The 15,685-nt window shown below is 42.3% G+C and overlaps 2 protein-coding genes across 10 annotated transcripts in view; both read left to right on the forward strand.

Moving 5' to 3' along the window:
* Positions 1-7,320, forward strand: part of DSTYK (dual serine/threonine and tyrosine protein kinase) — a 63,177-nt gene extending 55,857 nt beyond the window's left edge. For 2 of the 3 annotated variants that reach the window (XM_048826394.2, XM_075121951.1), the window contains exons 12-13: positions 320-454; positions 2,804-7,320. In XM_048826394.2, the coding sequence (XP_048682351.1) occupies positions 320-454; positions 2,804-2,991 (323 nt within the window). In that variant the 3' untranslated portion in view covers positions 2,992-7,320. Of the gene's footprint in view, positions 1-319; positions 455-2,803 lie in introns of those variants that run through there. The other variant, XR_012665688.1, reaches the window with a different exon arrangement.
* Positions 7,321-8,920: 1,600 nt separating this feature from the next.
* Positions 8,921-15,685, forward strand: part of RBBP5 (RB binding protein 5, histone lysine methyltransferase complex subunit) — a 77,675-nt gene continuing 70,910 nt past the window's right edge. For 5 of the 7 annotated variants that reach the window (XM_075122071.1, XM_075122072.1, XM_048826989.2 and 2 more), the window contains exons 1-9: positions 8,921-9,045; positions 10,490-10,515; positions 11,388-11,560; positions 12,358-12,498; positions 13,097-13,259; positions 13,857-13,966; positions 14,592-14,711; positions 15,123-15,276; positions 15,392-15,463. In XM_075122071.1, the coding sequence (XP_074978172.1) occupies positions 9,027-9,045; positions 10,490-10,515; positions 11,388-11,560; positions 12,358-12,498; positions 13,097-13,259; positions 13,857-13,966; positions 14,592-14,711; positions 15,123-15,276; positions 15,392-15,463 (978 nt within the window). In that variant the 5' untranslated portion in view covers positions 8,921-9,026. Of the gene's footprint in view, positions 9,046-9,587; positions 9,607-10,489; positions 10,516-11,387; positions 11,561-12,357; positions 12,499-13,096; positions 13,260-13,856; positions 13,967-14,591; positions 14,712-15,122; positions 15,277-15,391; positions 15,464-15,685 lie in introns of those variants that run through there. The other 2 variants (XM_048826988.2, XM_048826991.2) reach the window with 2 other exon arrangements.

The following is a 15,685-nucleotide window of genomic DNA, read 5'->3' on the forward strand; positions in this document are numbered from 1 at the left end:
TTGTGTATCCTTCAAAGGGTAACATGCAGATGCTCCTGATTTAATAAAGTGTTCATAGTTAACATGCTAGGTTCTGATCCTGAAAAGACTTAAGCATCTGCTTACCGTCTGTACATTGTAAGTAGTCCCCTGGGCTTTACTAGGACTGCTTTGAAGGATTGGAGGCCTTAGGTTGTTTCCATGCTGTACAATAACACACACCAGGCTGTGATGCAAATACTCAAATTAGTTTTGTACCTTTTATTTTATATTGGTGGCAAACTCTGGAGACGTTCATTTGTCCTGTTGCTCAAACCTGTTTGTTGCTCATTTGCCACAGGGAAATATGATAACTCAGTGGATGTTTATGCATTTGGTATCCTGTTTTGGTACATCTGTTCAGGACACGTGAAGTTACCAGAGGCCTTTGAGAGGTGCGCAAGCAAAGACCACCTTTGGAACAATGTTAGGAGAGGTATGTATGATTTTATGCTGCACTGCTGTTAGGTGATCTACTACTGTGTGAAACCTCTTGGGAAAACTAAATCCTTTTTACCCCCTTCTAGTTTTTCTTAACTAGGAACTGTATTTCCAGTTCCAGCCTCCCTGTGGATTTACTGGCCTTTGAGTAAAAAGTGCACTGCAGACTGTCACCCTCCAAGAGTATAGATGGGTAAATGACACTGGACACTTTTTCCTCTCTAAAGATTAGCTGGAATCTGGGCAGACTTGAGTGGGATATGCTGAAGGCCTGTCACTTAAGGTTTAACTGAAATCTCTCTAGTTACTGGCACGGTTCTAAAATAGTTTCCGATAAAACACAACCTGTCCCTGCTGATTACTGTAACGGTGCTAGCACGACGTTTTAAATGCTATTCTTGCCTCCAAAGGACGATGTATGAAGGTGAGAAGGTAGAGTAAACCACATCCCAGAAACAGCCGGATATGTCATCATCCTTTAAGGTTTCAGAGGAACAGCCGTGTTAGTCTGTATTCGCAAAAAGAAAAGGAGTACTTGTGGCACCTTAGAGACTAACCAATTTATTTGAGCATGAGCTTTCGTGAGCCACATCTGATGAAGTGAGCTGTGGCTCACGAAAGCTCATGCTCAAATAAATTGGTTAGTCTCTAAGGTGCCACAAGTACTCCTTTCCATCCTTTAAGGAATGCTTAATTCCTTTCTCTTTCCAGGTGCCATCCGAATCCTTCACCCTCAAGTGTTTTGACTAGGTGCTAAAATTGTAAAATGCTGGGGATCATTGATGAGTAGAAGGTTGAAAATCTTTTACCGTGGAAGACTGTCTATTATCGTTTCCCATTCTGAGCAATGAACTTCTACTTCCCAAGTTAGAAAATAGTTTAACAGTGCAGTTGCTATACTGTGGTAGCACATACTTTACGTGTATAAGTGCCTTATTCTTTTTAATCCCTGTCTACAACTTTTCCATGTATGAGAGACACTAAACCATGAATTTGTTCAGAAGGAAGCAAGATGTGCATTCATTCTCGTGTTCCAGGTCTGAGTTCTGCAGTTGTGGGCTAGCTACTGAAAAAGATCTTTCCCCTGTACTATTAAGCCTTTTCCTGTGGCCAGCTGCTCCAGTGGATCTGAATCATGCACATCCATACTTGGCTTGGTGCCTCCTGCCATTACCAGCTGTGGGATTTAACAGTACGCATTTCTACAGCTCCTAAAACCCCATCTGAAGTGGCTGGGGAAACTGCTGGGCACTGGTCTATTAATTTAGATCGACTAAATGGGCCAAAAGTATTAATGTAACTCGGTCATTGTCCAACATTAAACCGTGTTAAACAAGGTCTGGGGTTTGGTATACAGGGACGCCAGGTCACTTAGTGATATGGCACAAACACCATTAAAAATCCTTATAACCTTTAATAAAGGATGCAGAAAAGGAGGGACAAACCGTTAAAGCATTTGAAATGTAAAGTATTAAATAGGGCTTTCAATTAATATCCCTTATTCCCTTTCACTGAAGAGAGTTTTAGGACCGTCCCTCTGTTCGACAGTTTTAGATGGTAAATAACTGTCCTTTTGGAAGAAAGGAGAAGTTAGTTGAGATGGTGGTTGTTAAAGTTTGATCCTGTTTCATCCCAAGTGGTATTTGGGATTTAGCAGGAGCCGGTAGAGTTGGTGAATTCATCTGGGTCCCTCTCTCTGGTCTGGTCCGGCCTGGTCTGGTCTGGTCCGGTCCGGTCCGGGCATCTCTCAGGATCCGGTTGATGAAGGACAAGGACCCAATAGATCAAGGGGGGTGGCAGCCATGATGTGAAGCTTGTTCCCATAGCCAGATTTTTTTCTCACCAAAGTCTCTTCGTTATGGACCCCAAAAGGGAGGGATGTGTGTAATAGCTCATCCCCTTCATGATTTGGTCCACCAATTAGACCTAGTTTTGGACACACCAGTTTTGATTTTACCAATTTTTGGTTCTACACTTTTCTTGTTTACCAGGCACAGTCTTAACACAGTCCTGGGGTTATAGCAATAGGGCTTTTTGTTTGGACTAATTGTCTTCTGACCTCCCTTTCTTACCTTTTTCCCATCATCATTTGTTGTGATAGGTTATTATTACATCTTATGATCTTAGGCTCATTTTTCCCAGGGAAGCTCCTAATTAGGATACATTTCTAGACCCAGTTATCACAACAGCACCTTCTTTACTAGGAGTGTCTTGAGAACTGCTAACATTGACTCTTCCCTAGCCACTATAATCTGAGCCACAGTGACTAACATCAAAGGATCTCCTATGCCTATTTAGTCAAGATTTTATAGCAGTTACCAGCCCCTGTTCTTCCTTTTTCCAGGAGTACGCCCAGAGCGCCTCCCTGCATTTGATGAGGAATGCTGGCAGCTGATGGAAGCTTGCTGGGATGGAGACCCTTCCCAGCGTCCCCTCCTGGGCATTGTCCAGCCCATGCTGCAGCGGATCATGGACAGACTCTGCAAGTCAAGCTCTGAACAGTCAAACAAAGGGTTAGATGATTCTACTTGAAGGAAACATGAAAGAACTGTTTTATTATGGGAGCACTCTGACCCCCTACTTGCAGTTGTCTTTTTGGAAGAAGTAGCTCTTTCTCGGTAACAGGAATTGCACTGGAGCAAACAAAAGATGTCTCGCCTCTGAGAGCATTATGGATGTTCCGACTTGGGTAGCAGCCAGAAAAATTCCACTCCAGTGCACAAGTTACCCCAGCCCCCATTTTTATTACAAAGATGAGTGAATAAATAAAAGATGGAGAATCCAGGCCATTTGGACTGCAAGGGATCTCTGCTAATCACCTCCGGACTGACCAAAGGAAAAGCATCTAATGCTTTAGGTAGCAACTGAGTCGCTAGGGCTTTATTACTGCAGTTCTCACTCCCTGGTAACAGTTGAACCAAAGTATCTTCCATCTGCTGCTATCTGTGGTTGATCTTTAGTATATCCACCAGCTTTCCTTATCCTCAAAATGGAGCTTGGATGGTTTGGGGGACAAATGACGGTAACTACCTGGGGTGGAACCCTTAGGCTACAAGGGGTGGGGGGATATGAGTGTCGTTGTGCATTAGCTTCTTACAACACTCAGTATGTTTACATTGACAGGATCAGAGCATCCACACTTTACCTAAGGGGGAATTTCTGCATTCCACTGCAGCAGAAATACCCCAAAATCATAAGCTATCTGACTTTTTTTTTCTTTTCTTCTGACTTACTCTTAACCTGAAAGACCACTTTTTGTAAACAAGTTATTGCTTCAGATAACTCTGCTTAATAGTGGTTGTTGGGGTGTCTAACCTGGCCTTTCTTTCCCAGGCTTTTGGGAAGATGGGGACTTCAAACAAATGGCTCTGAGAAATTGCACATAGCGTGTTAGAAACACAAGACGTCATTAGCAACTATTGACTGGTGTCCAAACCCACTGGAAAATTACCAGTTTGTGTTTTTAATTAAAATGCTTTCCTCGTTTTGAACTAAGTGTAAAGGCAGTGACTGTTTTAAATTCTGGTAGAGACATTTTAAATAAGATTTCTTCAACTTTTTTAAAGTCATTTGCTGGGTGAAAAAGTACCCAAGGCAAAACAGGTCGGGGGGAGTGGGGGTGCAGCGGTTGCTGTGTCCACATCTGATCTCTTCACTTCCTTGGGCTTTGCAGTTTGGTTGTATTAAAAATTAGAGGTCAATTGCAGGGTGTGTGTGGGGCAGGACAGTCCTGATACCCCTTACATGAAGGGCTCCTTCTGAAAATACACCCTTGCCACAGTGATTCCTCTGTATTTGGTTGGGCAAGGTTGATACTTAGTAGTGCTTGCGGGAAGGTGGGGGTAGAAGAATGGAATCTGAATGGAGGACACCTTTTGTATGTGTGAGGAAACTGATTACTTGGCAGTTTGTCCCCAGGTATAACAGCACACCCCCCCACCCCCCGGCTTCAGGAGATGGGGCAGGCAGAGGCTTCATTTTAACAGGAAATCTAGTGTGCCGTGTGCAAAACCATGCAGGCATGTAAAATTATTACACCTTGCTGCTGGAATTGACTGGGTGGTACAAAGCAAAATTACAGCCAGTCGCCTTTTGCCTGTTAACAGCTTGAACAAAGGAGAGGGATAAATAACCCTGCAGTGTTACTCAACAGTCTAGTTTAAGCCATCTTCTGTGTGCAATAAAACTGAAATAATGCTTTTTAAAAAAGATTGCTTTTTACTTAACTACAGACGATGGCATAAAAACTGTAGTCATAGTTCCACAGACAGCTTGCAACCTCTCCAGTAACTTGAATAGAAATGGGCAGCAGCTATAAATCACATGCCCAGAAAAACCAATCTTTTCAAAGCAGGACTATTACTAGGAACGTCACTGCCTTGGTGTATATCTATGCCACCAATGACTTTAACAGTATTAATCAGTTTTATATCCGTTTACTTTGTTCTGTGGTGGCTAGTAACTACGTTGAGAACTAGAAGAGTATAGGTCAGTATTTTTGCAGCGATAGACATAGTTTGTGTAACAAAACAAAAAAAATAAATGAATAAAATTTAAATCTATATATGCAATTCCAGAAATGTCTTGTATAGCTTTCTCCTTTGTGGCACCTTCCTGACTTTTATCCTGTGCCTTTTTAATGCTGATTGTAAGTACCTTGAAGTCTTTGGGTTTTTTTGTTTTTGTTTTAAATTCCCCTGGGATTGTTTTATGTATCCACAACAGAGGCCTGCACAAGTTTTCCCACACTTAATACACAGCCACTTTCCTACTCTCTCGCCGCCCCCCCCTCCCCCGTTTGGCACTTGACCTCTTGCATAGCAGATTTCACATCACCTCTTTTTTTGCTTCAGAAGTAAGAACTCTTCATTAAAGCAAAGGGAAAACAAGATGCATAAATGATTATCCTGTTAAAAGGCTTTACTAGCTAATGATGTAACCAAAGGCAGTTATGTGAGTCTAATTCTAGCAGACCGAAAGGCAGTAACAAACTTGGATATTTGTTAATGTGTAATTGACAGATAGCCTTGTATAGGCTCTGTATTTCTCTCATATGAAGCAGCCTTCATGGCCTGCAGATGAATAGATAGATGTACTATAAAATGTACCCTCGCTGTTAAGCATATAGAAAGAGCTCCATGTTATTTAACAAGAATTCTGGTGGCTTCTGTTAGTATGTGGACCCAAATCAGTGGTGAGTGCCAGTAAAATAGTATCATTTGCTTATTTTAAACAAGACTCTCTCTGCATAAGACAGAAATCCTTCAAAAGGCTCAGGCTGCCTTAATGTGTGTTGCAAAAATATACAAATCAATGGCACACTCTGCCCCCAAAATCCACTAGATCTACCCAGCTTTCATTTCTAGCCTCTCTAAAGATGCAGAGGTGGGGTTTAGACCTAAAAGGATTTGAATGGAAGCTTTGCTTACTAAGCTGCATTCTGAGGTTTACGAACTGCCACTAATTTGCTGGCTGTTCCAGGTGCTCCAGCGTAAAGCTTATTCTTCAGTCAGTGAGTTGGAAGCATGTAATAATAGGATAAATCTAATTTACCGAGCAAACATAGTTGCAAGGTTAAGACTTAAACTTGAAAGCTGATAGTAGCTTACTGTGCAAAGATAAGAGCCACTCATCCCTGATTGATTTACCAAGGTAGCAACTTTTCAGCTATTGCTCTGTCCAGGACAGAAGTGACTTGATTGTTTCATTTACTACATATTGTGGAATGAGATGGAAGAAAATGCTTCCTAAATGCAGTGGAAGACTGGATCATTGTGATGCTGGAGGACTCCAGCCTCAATGTTCTGATGCTTTGCCACTGCTGTTACTCACTGTATAGCTGTTAAATGTACTGTATATCTGGATGTATAGGACTTTCTTTGGCTGGGCAACTGCTGGTTGGTGGGTGGGGGAACCCAAACATGTATCTAAACCTACTTGAGAGGGTTGCTAACTACATTAAACAAACTCTACAGCTTGCTCGTTCCTTTTTAAACTAAAAAGCAAGCTGCTCCAGTTTACGCTTTGCACATTTTTTTTGAATGGTGTTGCTAGCCTCTTTTTCCTCCTCAGTTTCTCTTTGGAGGGTTAGAGGATATTTACATTTATATTGGTTTACACATGGTGACAAGTTCTGTAGAATTTCAGAATGGGATTGAGTAATCCCTTTGCATCACGTGGTGAAAGAATAGCTGTTCTTTCCTTTGTGTTTATATTGCATTCTCTGGACCTGCTGGTCCTACTTGAAGATCTAAAAGTGATGTGACTTTTTTTTTTTTTTTAAAGACTTTAATATTACAAGGGTTTCCTCTCCAGGAGAAAACAGGAGCACATCTGCATTTAAAAACTCCCTCAGGGGCTTAAGTGGCACTAATGTTAAAGGTTTTTATTTTTACTTTATGCCCTTTATTTTGGGAGCCTGTTGAACCTTAGCTGACTGAAGTTCAGTGGTGAAAACTGTTACATTTTTGGGGTTGGGGGAGAAATTAAGAACTGTACAGCCCCATTGTAATGCCTTTAGATTTTTGTATTGCTTTTTTTATTTTAAACTTTAAAGGACTGATGTATATTACATTGTTAAAGGAAAAGGTAACAAACTTACCAAGTGTGTAGGAAAAAGTGCAATAACCAGGAAATTGACATCCAGAACAAACTAAAATTTTCCCCTTGTATTGTAACTTTCTGCAATACTAATTTCCTTTCTGTACCAGGTCCATAAGGGTATTTTTAAGAGATGTGACTGTGGGTTAAGAAGGCTTCATTTAGTGCTATTCTCAACTGTCTGTTTTATAGATATTATATATAATTGTTAGAATGCACAGAACACTGTGCTGTATAATAAAGGTCACATTAACATTTTAAGTTTTTGCATTATGTCTGGCTTGTTTCCCCCCTTGACTATACCGTCCCACCCTATGTGTCTTCAGATAAAGTCCATAACCCATAAGTGCCTAGGAGCATTTGCTGAACTCCAGTGAAATGTTGCAAAGCTAAACCTAGCCCTTGGGATTGACACTGGTTTGCCTCTTATCACTGTAGTTATTAATTTACACTAGTATATCAGTGGAATTGGACCTGCATAAACCTGGTATGAAATGACTTCCCTCTTGTACTCTGCTATGGAGGATACTTTGGAATGGATAGGTAGTGCTCTGAGCTGATGCTTTCTGCACAATCCCCTTACTTTCATCATATTCCCTTTCAGTTCACTCTCAGTAAGCTTTCCAAATTAATTATTGCTATTATGGCTGTAGCTTTTACTGAGCAGAGTAAACAGAATTTTGTTCCCAGCCGGTAGCTATGAAGGTTGAACTCTGTCATCTAGCTAAAACTCCTGTAGTAACCCTATAGTGCTTCTCTGCAACTCAATCTCATAAACTCTGTCTTCCTATCTAATGATCAACCTTGCATAAAGTGAGTGCCTAAGCAGAATGAAATGACTGACTCAGTAACAGGCAATAAGTGTGGCTTTCATCTTACAGGTAAGTTAGTAAAACATACCTCCTGCCTGTGTCTGACACTAGCACCATGGTCTATTAATGTCTTCTTTTGTATGTGTGTTTGGGGGTAGGGTAAGGTATACTGTCACCTAATGAGTGGGAGCTCTTGCCCCTTGCTTTTACTAGTTTGTCAAGTTTCTTAATTTTGCCCTTTTGGAAATGGCACTCTCCCTCTTTTTTTTTTTTTTTAAGCAACTGGTCTGCTGGAGAGTAGAATCCTCCAGTGCAGAATCCTATCACAACCTCGCGAAGGAGTGAGAAGAGACACTTTACTGTATGAATGAAAGCTGCTTATCAGGGTCTCAAGCCATGTTCTTCATACAAGTCCAGCTTCTCTTTCACAACTGAAGTCAAGTCAGTGTCAATTTTCTCTAACATGCTCCATTACAAACCCTGTTAAGCACAGGCAGAGGGCAGGGTACTGTAGGGCTAGGCCTCTTCCACTACAGAGCATGGTTAGTTGTTTAGTCATTTCTGTGCAGAGGGAAGAACAGACTAAAGATAACCCAGGGCCTGCTGATTCCACACCACTCCCTGGGGCCATTGCACAAACCATAGCAATGCCCCAATCAAAAGTCTGAGCATTAGAGAGGGCTTTAGTACTGGTGCTGTACAGTAACTCAGGAGCCTGGAGCAGAGCTTGCCCCCAGCAGGGAAGAGGGGAAGTCTGTTAGGATAGTAGGACTCCTCCCACGTGATGTTTCACTGAGTCCCGCCTCCTCTCAGCTGTTCCTAAGCCCTGCCCCTGCCCCTGCCCTCGTGCACCCGGAACCTCTCTCTCGACTGTCTGCTGCAGGAAGGAATCTTTTTCCCCGTGCACCACTACGGGGTGCCTGCGGCGGTGCCTGACTCCCTAGTCCGTGGCCCGGCTCGTGAGGCTGTGCTTCCCCTCCACCCTGCGCTCCAGAGCCGGCCGAGGGGAGAAGCCGAAGTCGGGGTGGGAAGCCGTAGGAGATCTGGGGGGGGGGAGGAGTTTATCAGGCAGCGCTTAGGGCAGCCCCGTTCAGGGAGGAGGCCCCCGGGGTCTTCGACGGTGAGCGGCGGGGACGGAGCGAGGCAGCGGCCAAGATGAACCTGGAGCTGCTCGGTGAGTGGGCGCTGGCGCTTTGCACCCCCCCCCGGAACCCCCTCTGCTCCCCTCCGCCCCAGAGGGGCGGCCGCGGAGACGGCGGGGAGGGGCCTCCTCGGTGGGGTCCCCGAGGTCGGGTCCCGTCTCTGGAAGGGTCCCCCAGCGGGCGTGTGGAGTTCTGAGGGGCTGGGCTGGGCTCGGGACGGGGGGGGGGTTCCTGGAGGGAGGAGGCGCGCTGGCCTGGGGAGGGGCCGGAGAGCGGGGCTGGCGCGGGCTTGGCAGGGGGGAAGGGGCCCCTTGTCCTGGAGAGTCCAGGGCCCCACGAGGTTCCTGGGGCGGAACTGTCTCCGCGGGGGGCCCGGGCTTTATGGGGGGGGCTCAGGTCTGGTCCCCTCGGGTGACACTTGCTGGTGTGTTAGCGTCATGCGTGGCCTGCGTTGTGCTGCTCCCGCTGCCCCTCGCCCCTACCTCCTGCCCCTCGCCCTGGGCAGACGCAGAGACAGCACCTTGCCTGGGTCTCCCCCCGGAGCAGCAGGCAGCGCCGTTCCCACCCTCCCCGCTGGCCGGGGTGTGAAGCAGGTGAGTGTGGGGCTGTCCTCCTTTAGGCAGAAATAATTACTCATCTCCCCTCCCTTCCCCCATATAATACTTCTGTTTTATTATTCTGAGAAATAGTCCCATATTTGGAGTCTGCAAATCGGAAAAACAGATTTTTGAAGCAAAATCATGGAGCACCTGTTACAAAGAGATGGGGAGGCAGGAAGCTGCCTGTTGGAGGGTTTTGACAAGTGTTTGGGGGACAAGAGTGCTTTTGATTCTCCTCTTTAACCCTTTTGTCTTTTCGCCTGTCACTTAGCGTGGGTGGGAGCAACTCTGAAATAGGGTTACCAAAAACTGGAAAACCTGGCCAAGAGGCTGGGTTGACGTAAAAAAAACAAACAGAAAATTCTAATTTTGCAGTACAGAAGGACTCAGACTACTCATGCGGGTGGATGAGGTGTCAGCCTGATGGTGGTACTGATGCAAGCATGCTCTCGGTCAGTTTCACCAACACAGCAGCTCATTCATGTAGCCAGAGTCTATGCAGATTTATGAAACCTTGGGTTGGGGGGGAAGAATCTTATTTGAGAACTGACAGCGACACTGGGACAGGCCTCGATAGTTGGGTAAGTCTCATTACATCTGGGGTAAAACTTGAAGACCCACAATGATATATGCATGATTTATCTATGTTCGTTTAAGACATGATCCTGCTATATGTAGAGTGCCCTTATTTCTCATTGACTATACTAGGAGTTTAGCGTGCTTGTAGGATCAGACCATCAGTGTGTTTGTAAACCTAATCTATTAGAATAAGGACAGCAGACTTGTGTCTAAATGGAAACAACATGGGATTGTTCAGTATGAAGTATGTGATTTTTATAGAATTTAATTAAAGCATTATGTTTTTGTTTTGTTGCAGAGTCCTTTGGACAGAACTATCCTGAGGTAAATCCTGTTTTTTGAGTGGTCACTCTGTCTTTAGTTTTTGTTGGATTACTCACTTGATTTTCCTTGTATTCAGTTTTAATCTTTCTTGTATCATTTAATTGTTGTTTTTAAAAAGCCAAAAAAACAAGGCAGCTGTTACAGGGCTATGCTTAATTGAGTCTCTAAAATAGGAAAGTCATTATGCTTTGCAAATATATCCATCCCAAAGTTAGCTGTGCTAATGCAGCCATTGTGCATGTCTTGTTATGTAAACAGTCAAGTGGAGTAGGGAAGAGATGGCTGTGTGGGTATAAATCTCTACATTGAGTAGTTCGGTCTTCTTTGAGAACCAAAAAACTATTCATTCATGAACTTGTTACTTCTATATTATCATCAAATCTGGCATCAGGCTATTTGACTTTGAAATCTATCAGGTTAAAATTTGTGGCTCCCAGAATTCATGAAAAGTACGCTGCTAGTTTAAAACTTGGATTAAAAATAAAAAGTAGTCTCTGTCTGTCTTACATCTGTGCTGGCTATTTGTTTTGTTTTGTTTGCCATTTGGCTTGGAGAAGGGGAATTTTAAATATTCTCCCTTTTCTGCTTCAAAATAAATTGTGAACATATTTCTATACTTAGTGAGCTTTAGAAAAAGCCCTTTTAAAAGCAATTTCACTCCTAATAGTTGGGCTTAAACCTGGTTGAGTGTTCCTTCAAGATCGGGCTACTGATCATTCAAACATCTGACTTTTGGTGTTCAACTAAAATCTCAGGTGGTAGCTCATACATTTTGCACTTAAGGTTTAAAAGCAGGTAAAGTAAAGTGGGCACAAAGCTTGAAAACAGAAGTTTGGCTTCTCACTGTCTCTTCTGCCATTGTTTATTTCCAGGAGGCTGATGGGACACTAGACTGTATCAGTATGGCTTTGACGTGTACCTTTAACAGGTGGGGCACTCTGCTTGCAGTGGGCTGTAACGATGGCCGCATTGTCATCTGGGACTTCTTGACGAGAGGCATAGCCAAAATCATAAGTGCCCATATCCACCCTGTCTGTTCTTTATGGTAAGAAATTATTTTAGAGGTTGAATGTGAGTTTAAGTATTATGACATTTCTGTACTAAACCAGAGTTTATGGGAGTCTCCTAAGGGATTATCGTATTCAGTTAATTAATGCCTCATTCCTTACCTCTCCTCTGAATTTCCTAAGATTCTCTTTCAAGTTCAAAGATTCTCCACCCCTTTGATGTTGGACGTCACACTTTCCTCTCCGGGTTCCTTTGCCTTATTTTGCCTCTTTTCTCAATAGTTGTGAATGGCAGCCCTTTCAAATTTGATGTATCAAGACCACACTATCAAGAATGCACTCCTATAATCTAAAAGAGGTCTCTTTTTGTCGAGATGTAATTGGCACTTAAAAGCAAAGAGTTTTAGAGGATACTTTTTCATAAAGCAACTTCATTCCAAGCTTTCATTCTATTCAGGATTATAATCTATGTATTATCATAATATTTCTGCTTTGCTGTGAATGGAATTTGGTCAAATCAGTGCTTGCTATGGGCCAGATACTGTGAAGTGCTGGCCGTTCTCAAGACCCACTGAAGTCAACATACAAAAACAAATAAATGACTGTCTAAGCCAGTGCTTTGTAGGATCTGATCCTCTAAGTGAGTTTTAAAGAAATGATGTGCATAGTCAGTTTGTGGAAACACAAAGATAAAAGCTACTTGGAGCTGTCCAATAGACAGTTTTATAATAGCAGCTCATAGTTCTAATAGACTAGTTAAACTATTTTTTTTGTGAGCATAGGTTTTGTGTGTGTTTTTTTCCTGAAAGGTTAATATGTTTCTCTTCTCTTGCAGCTGGAGTCGAGATGGTCACAAATTGGTGAGTGCTTCAACTGATAACATCGTATCACAATGGGATGTTCTGTCTGGAGACTGTGACCAGAGGTTTCGGTTCCCTTCACCCATCTTGAAAGTTCAGTATCACCCCCGAGACCAGTAAGTTGTATGAGCTGAATGAATGCTCTCTTCCCTATGGTTATATAATCATGAAAACATGTTTATTAGATCTTGTAAAAGGATTTTCTAAAAACCTGAATGTTGTGTCTAGTCCACCAGATGCTCTCCCTTTAACGTGTTAGTAATGTGAACAAAATAAAAATGTTTTTGTTGTGACTCTAACCTGCTGAAAAATAGTTTTGGGAAGTGGAAGAGGTTAAACAAAAGGATGTGTGTTAACAATTTATTTACAAATTTCTTGTTGAGTTGGCACAATTGATGTATAAACTTGGAAAAACATCCATAAAGAGATGTAAACAAAAAGGAAAAAATAAACACCAGATCATATTGTTTTACGATTGTATGCAAGAATCAGTCAGGACAAGAAAACAAAGATATTAGGGTTTTTCAGTTAATATCTGTTGCTCATGAATGCAAGAGAGAAGTCAAGGAAACAAAAGAACTTGTATCATGGTCAGCTACAATACGGCCCTGCTTTTCTCAAATTCCTTCAACTTTTTTCATACTGGTAAATGTGAAAATTGGAGTCTCTAGGAAAAAAAGACAAACTGTTAAACCTTCCTTTTCTCCTCTGCAGAAACAGGGTTTTGGTGTGTCCCATGAAATCTGCGCCAGTGATGCTAACACTGTCTGATTCAAAACATGTTGTTCTACCCGTGGATGATGACTCTGATCTGAACGTGGTGGCCTCTTTCGACAGGCGAGGGGAATATATCTATACAGGCAATGCCAAGGGGAAGGTGAGATGACACTGTGCTGCTGCTCAGTGAGTGAAATAGTTAAAATAATGCAATTCATGGTCCAGGTGTCTAACCCTTCTAGGGATGAAGTCCTTTGTTTTGGCCAGTGAGGCATGTTCCCTGAGAGCTTCTTGACTCATTTCTATTATAATGATGCTGACCTTCCTTGGTAAAGCACTTTGACTCTATCTTTGAAATCTATAGATGAAAAATGATATTTAAGCACTCTAAGTATTACTTGTATTGCTACTGTTTTTGAGAAGATTTGTAGGGGTCTTTCTTCCTCTAGTGCACATAAACTGCATGATAAAAGGTGCTATAGATGTATAATTCTTATCAGAGGTACTCAGTAATGTACACCTGCTGATTTAAGCCTCTCACTGTGAGGTAGATATTCTCCCTATTTTCCTGAGAGGCAGCATGGGGCATAGAGTGGACAAGTTCCTTGTTGTTCAAGGGCACAAGAATTAGTTGCAGAAACAGGAACTAGAACCCAAGAATTCTGCCTTAGTCCTCGGCACTATACCTAGGTTAACACTTGCAATGTGAGGCTGCGTAATGAAGACACTGATTATTTTCTGTTTCTTTAATCTTCAGATCTTGGTCTTAAAAACAGATACTCAGGATCTGGTTGCTTCCTTCAGAGTAACAACTGGAACCAGCAACACCACAGCTATTAAATCAATAGAATTTGCCCGGAAAGGAAGGTGAGTAGGAGGAAAATTGGAGGTGAATTGAAAAGTTTTAAGATGGATGAATGGGTTATAAAAATACTAACAGAACATATGTTAATCCGTATAGACGCAGACATTAAAAGTAAATATATTTCCTTTCCAAAATTAGTTGCTGTGGGGGATGTGTCAACTATATAATTCGGGGGAATCCTAACAGCAATACACTGTCTGTTATGTAAATAGAAAATATGAAGAGCTGGACATATAACAGAACCGTGTGTTGGTTTCACAGTTCTGGCTAGGTTTTAAAGGATAAAACCTTTAATTTTAATTTTGAATTAAAAGTGGGAGAAATAGAAGGAGGGGAGATTAATACATCTCTGGCATACATTTTTTTTTCTTGTTAGTGTTGGTTCATGTCATAGGAAATGTTTTGTTTATATGGGGCCCATACCTGCAAAGTGGTGTGTGCCTTCAACTCTCATTGACTTCAAGAGGGAGTTGTGAGTGCTCAGTATCTTCTAGGTACATGTTGAATGTATAATAAAAATTATGGTATTTTTCATGTTAGTTTAGGATTTAAAAAAAAAATACTTTAAAAAAAAGTCCTTGTTTCAATGTAATGAACTCTCTTCTAACGGTGTTCTCCTTCCCACAGCTGCTTTTTAATAAACACAGCTGACCGAATAATCAGGGTTTATGATGGTCGGGAAATACTAACCTGTGGGCGAGATGGAGAGCCTGAGCCAATGCAGAAGCTGCAGGATTTAGTAAACAGGTAGGAAGCAGCAGAGAGATTGGTGGCTTGAGATACAAAGCTACTTGCTTTGATGTAGCATTCACTGCTCGGTGTGTTCAGATAAAGAATTGATCTCATTCAGGGTGGCCTTTGGTGTAACAAGGCTTTTAAACAAACTATAAGGCACAGGTTTCAAATGAATAAAAGAATTCAATGAACCTCTCACCCAAGAAAACCTAATAACCCTTTCCCATGAAACCTTCGCTAGAATCCTTTCTTCTCCGCATTTGCTTTGTTTTATGAATGGATCACTTGATGATTACCTGTTCTGTTCATTGCCTCTGAAGCACATGGCATTGGCCACTGTCGGAAGATGGGATACTTGGCTGGATGGACGTTTCACCTGACCCAGTATGGCCATTCTTATGTTTTTAATTCGCTTGCATGCAGGACACCGTGGAAGAAGTGTTGTTTCTCTGGGGATGGGGAGTACATAGTGGCAGGATCAGCACGGCAGCATGCCCTTTACATCTGGGAGAAGAGCATTGGAAATCTAGTGAAAATCCTTCATGGGACCAGAGGAGAACTGTTGCTAGATGTAGCAGTGAGTGTGTCTCCCATAATTTTTCTGTCAGTTATAATTCTAACAAACAAATGTTCTTAATCCACTTAAAAATAGACTCTTTCTTTCTCCCCTTTTACCATCTGAATAATTCCAGTGGCATCCTGTCCGACCAATCATCGCTTCCATTTCCAGTGGTGTTGTATCAATATGGGCTCAGAATCAAGTGGTACGTATTTTACAGATTAATTTCCATAGGGAATAGTAGCCAGTTAATTCTCTCTGGGCGGGTTGTGTTTTAGGCATTCTGGCAGGCGATGCACCGCAGAATTTTCTTTCCAATATGTTACTGAATTAGGTCTTGAGTGAGCAAAATACTTAATGTGTGCTTAACTTTAAGCACAGCAATTAACATTAAGGGATTACTTATTTTCTTAAAGTTAAGCCTGTG

This window comes from Caretta caretta, chromosome 21 (assembly GCF_965140235.1).
Source record: "Caretta caretta isolate rCarCar2 chromosome 21, rCarCar1.hap1, whole genome shotgun sequence".
Classification (NCBI taxonomy): domain Eukaryota; kingdom Metazoa; phylum Chordata; order Testudines; family Cheloniidae; genus Caretta; species Caretta caretta.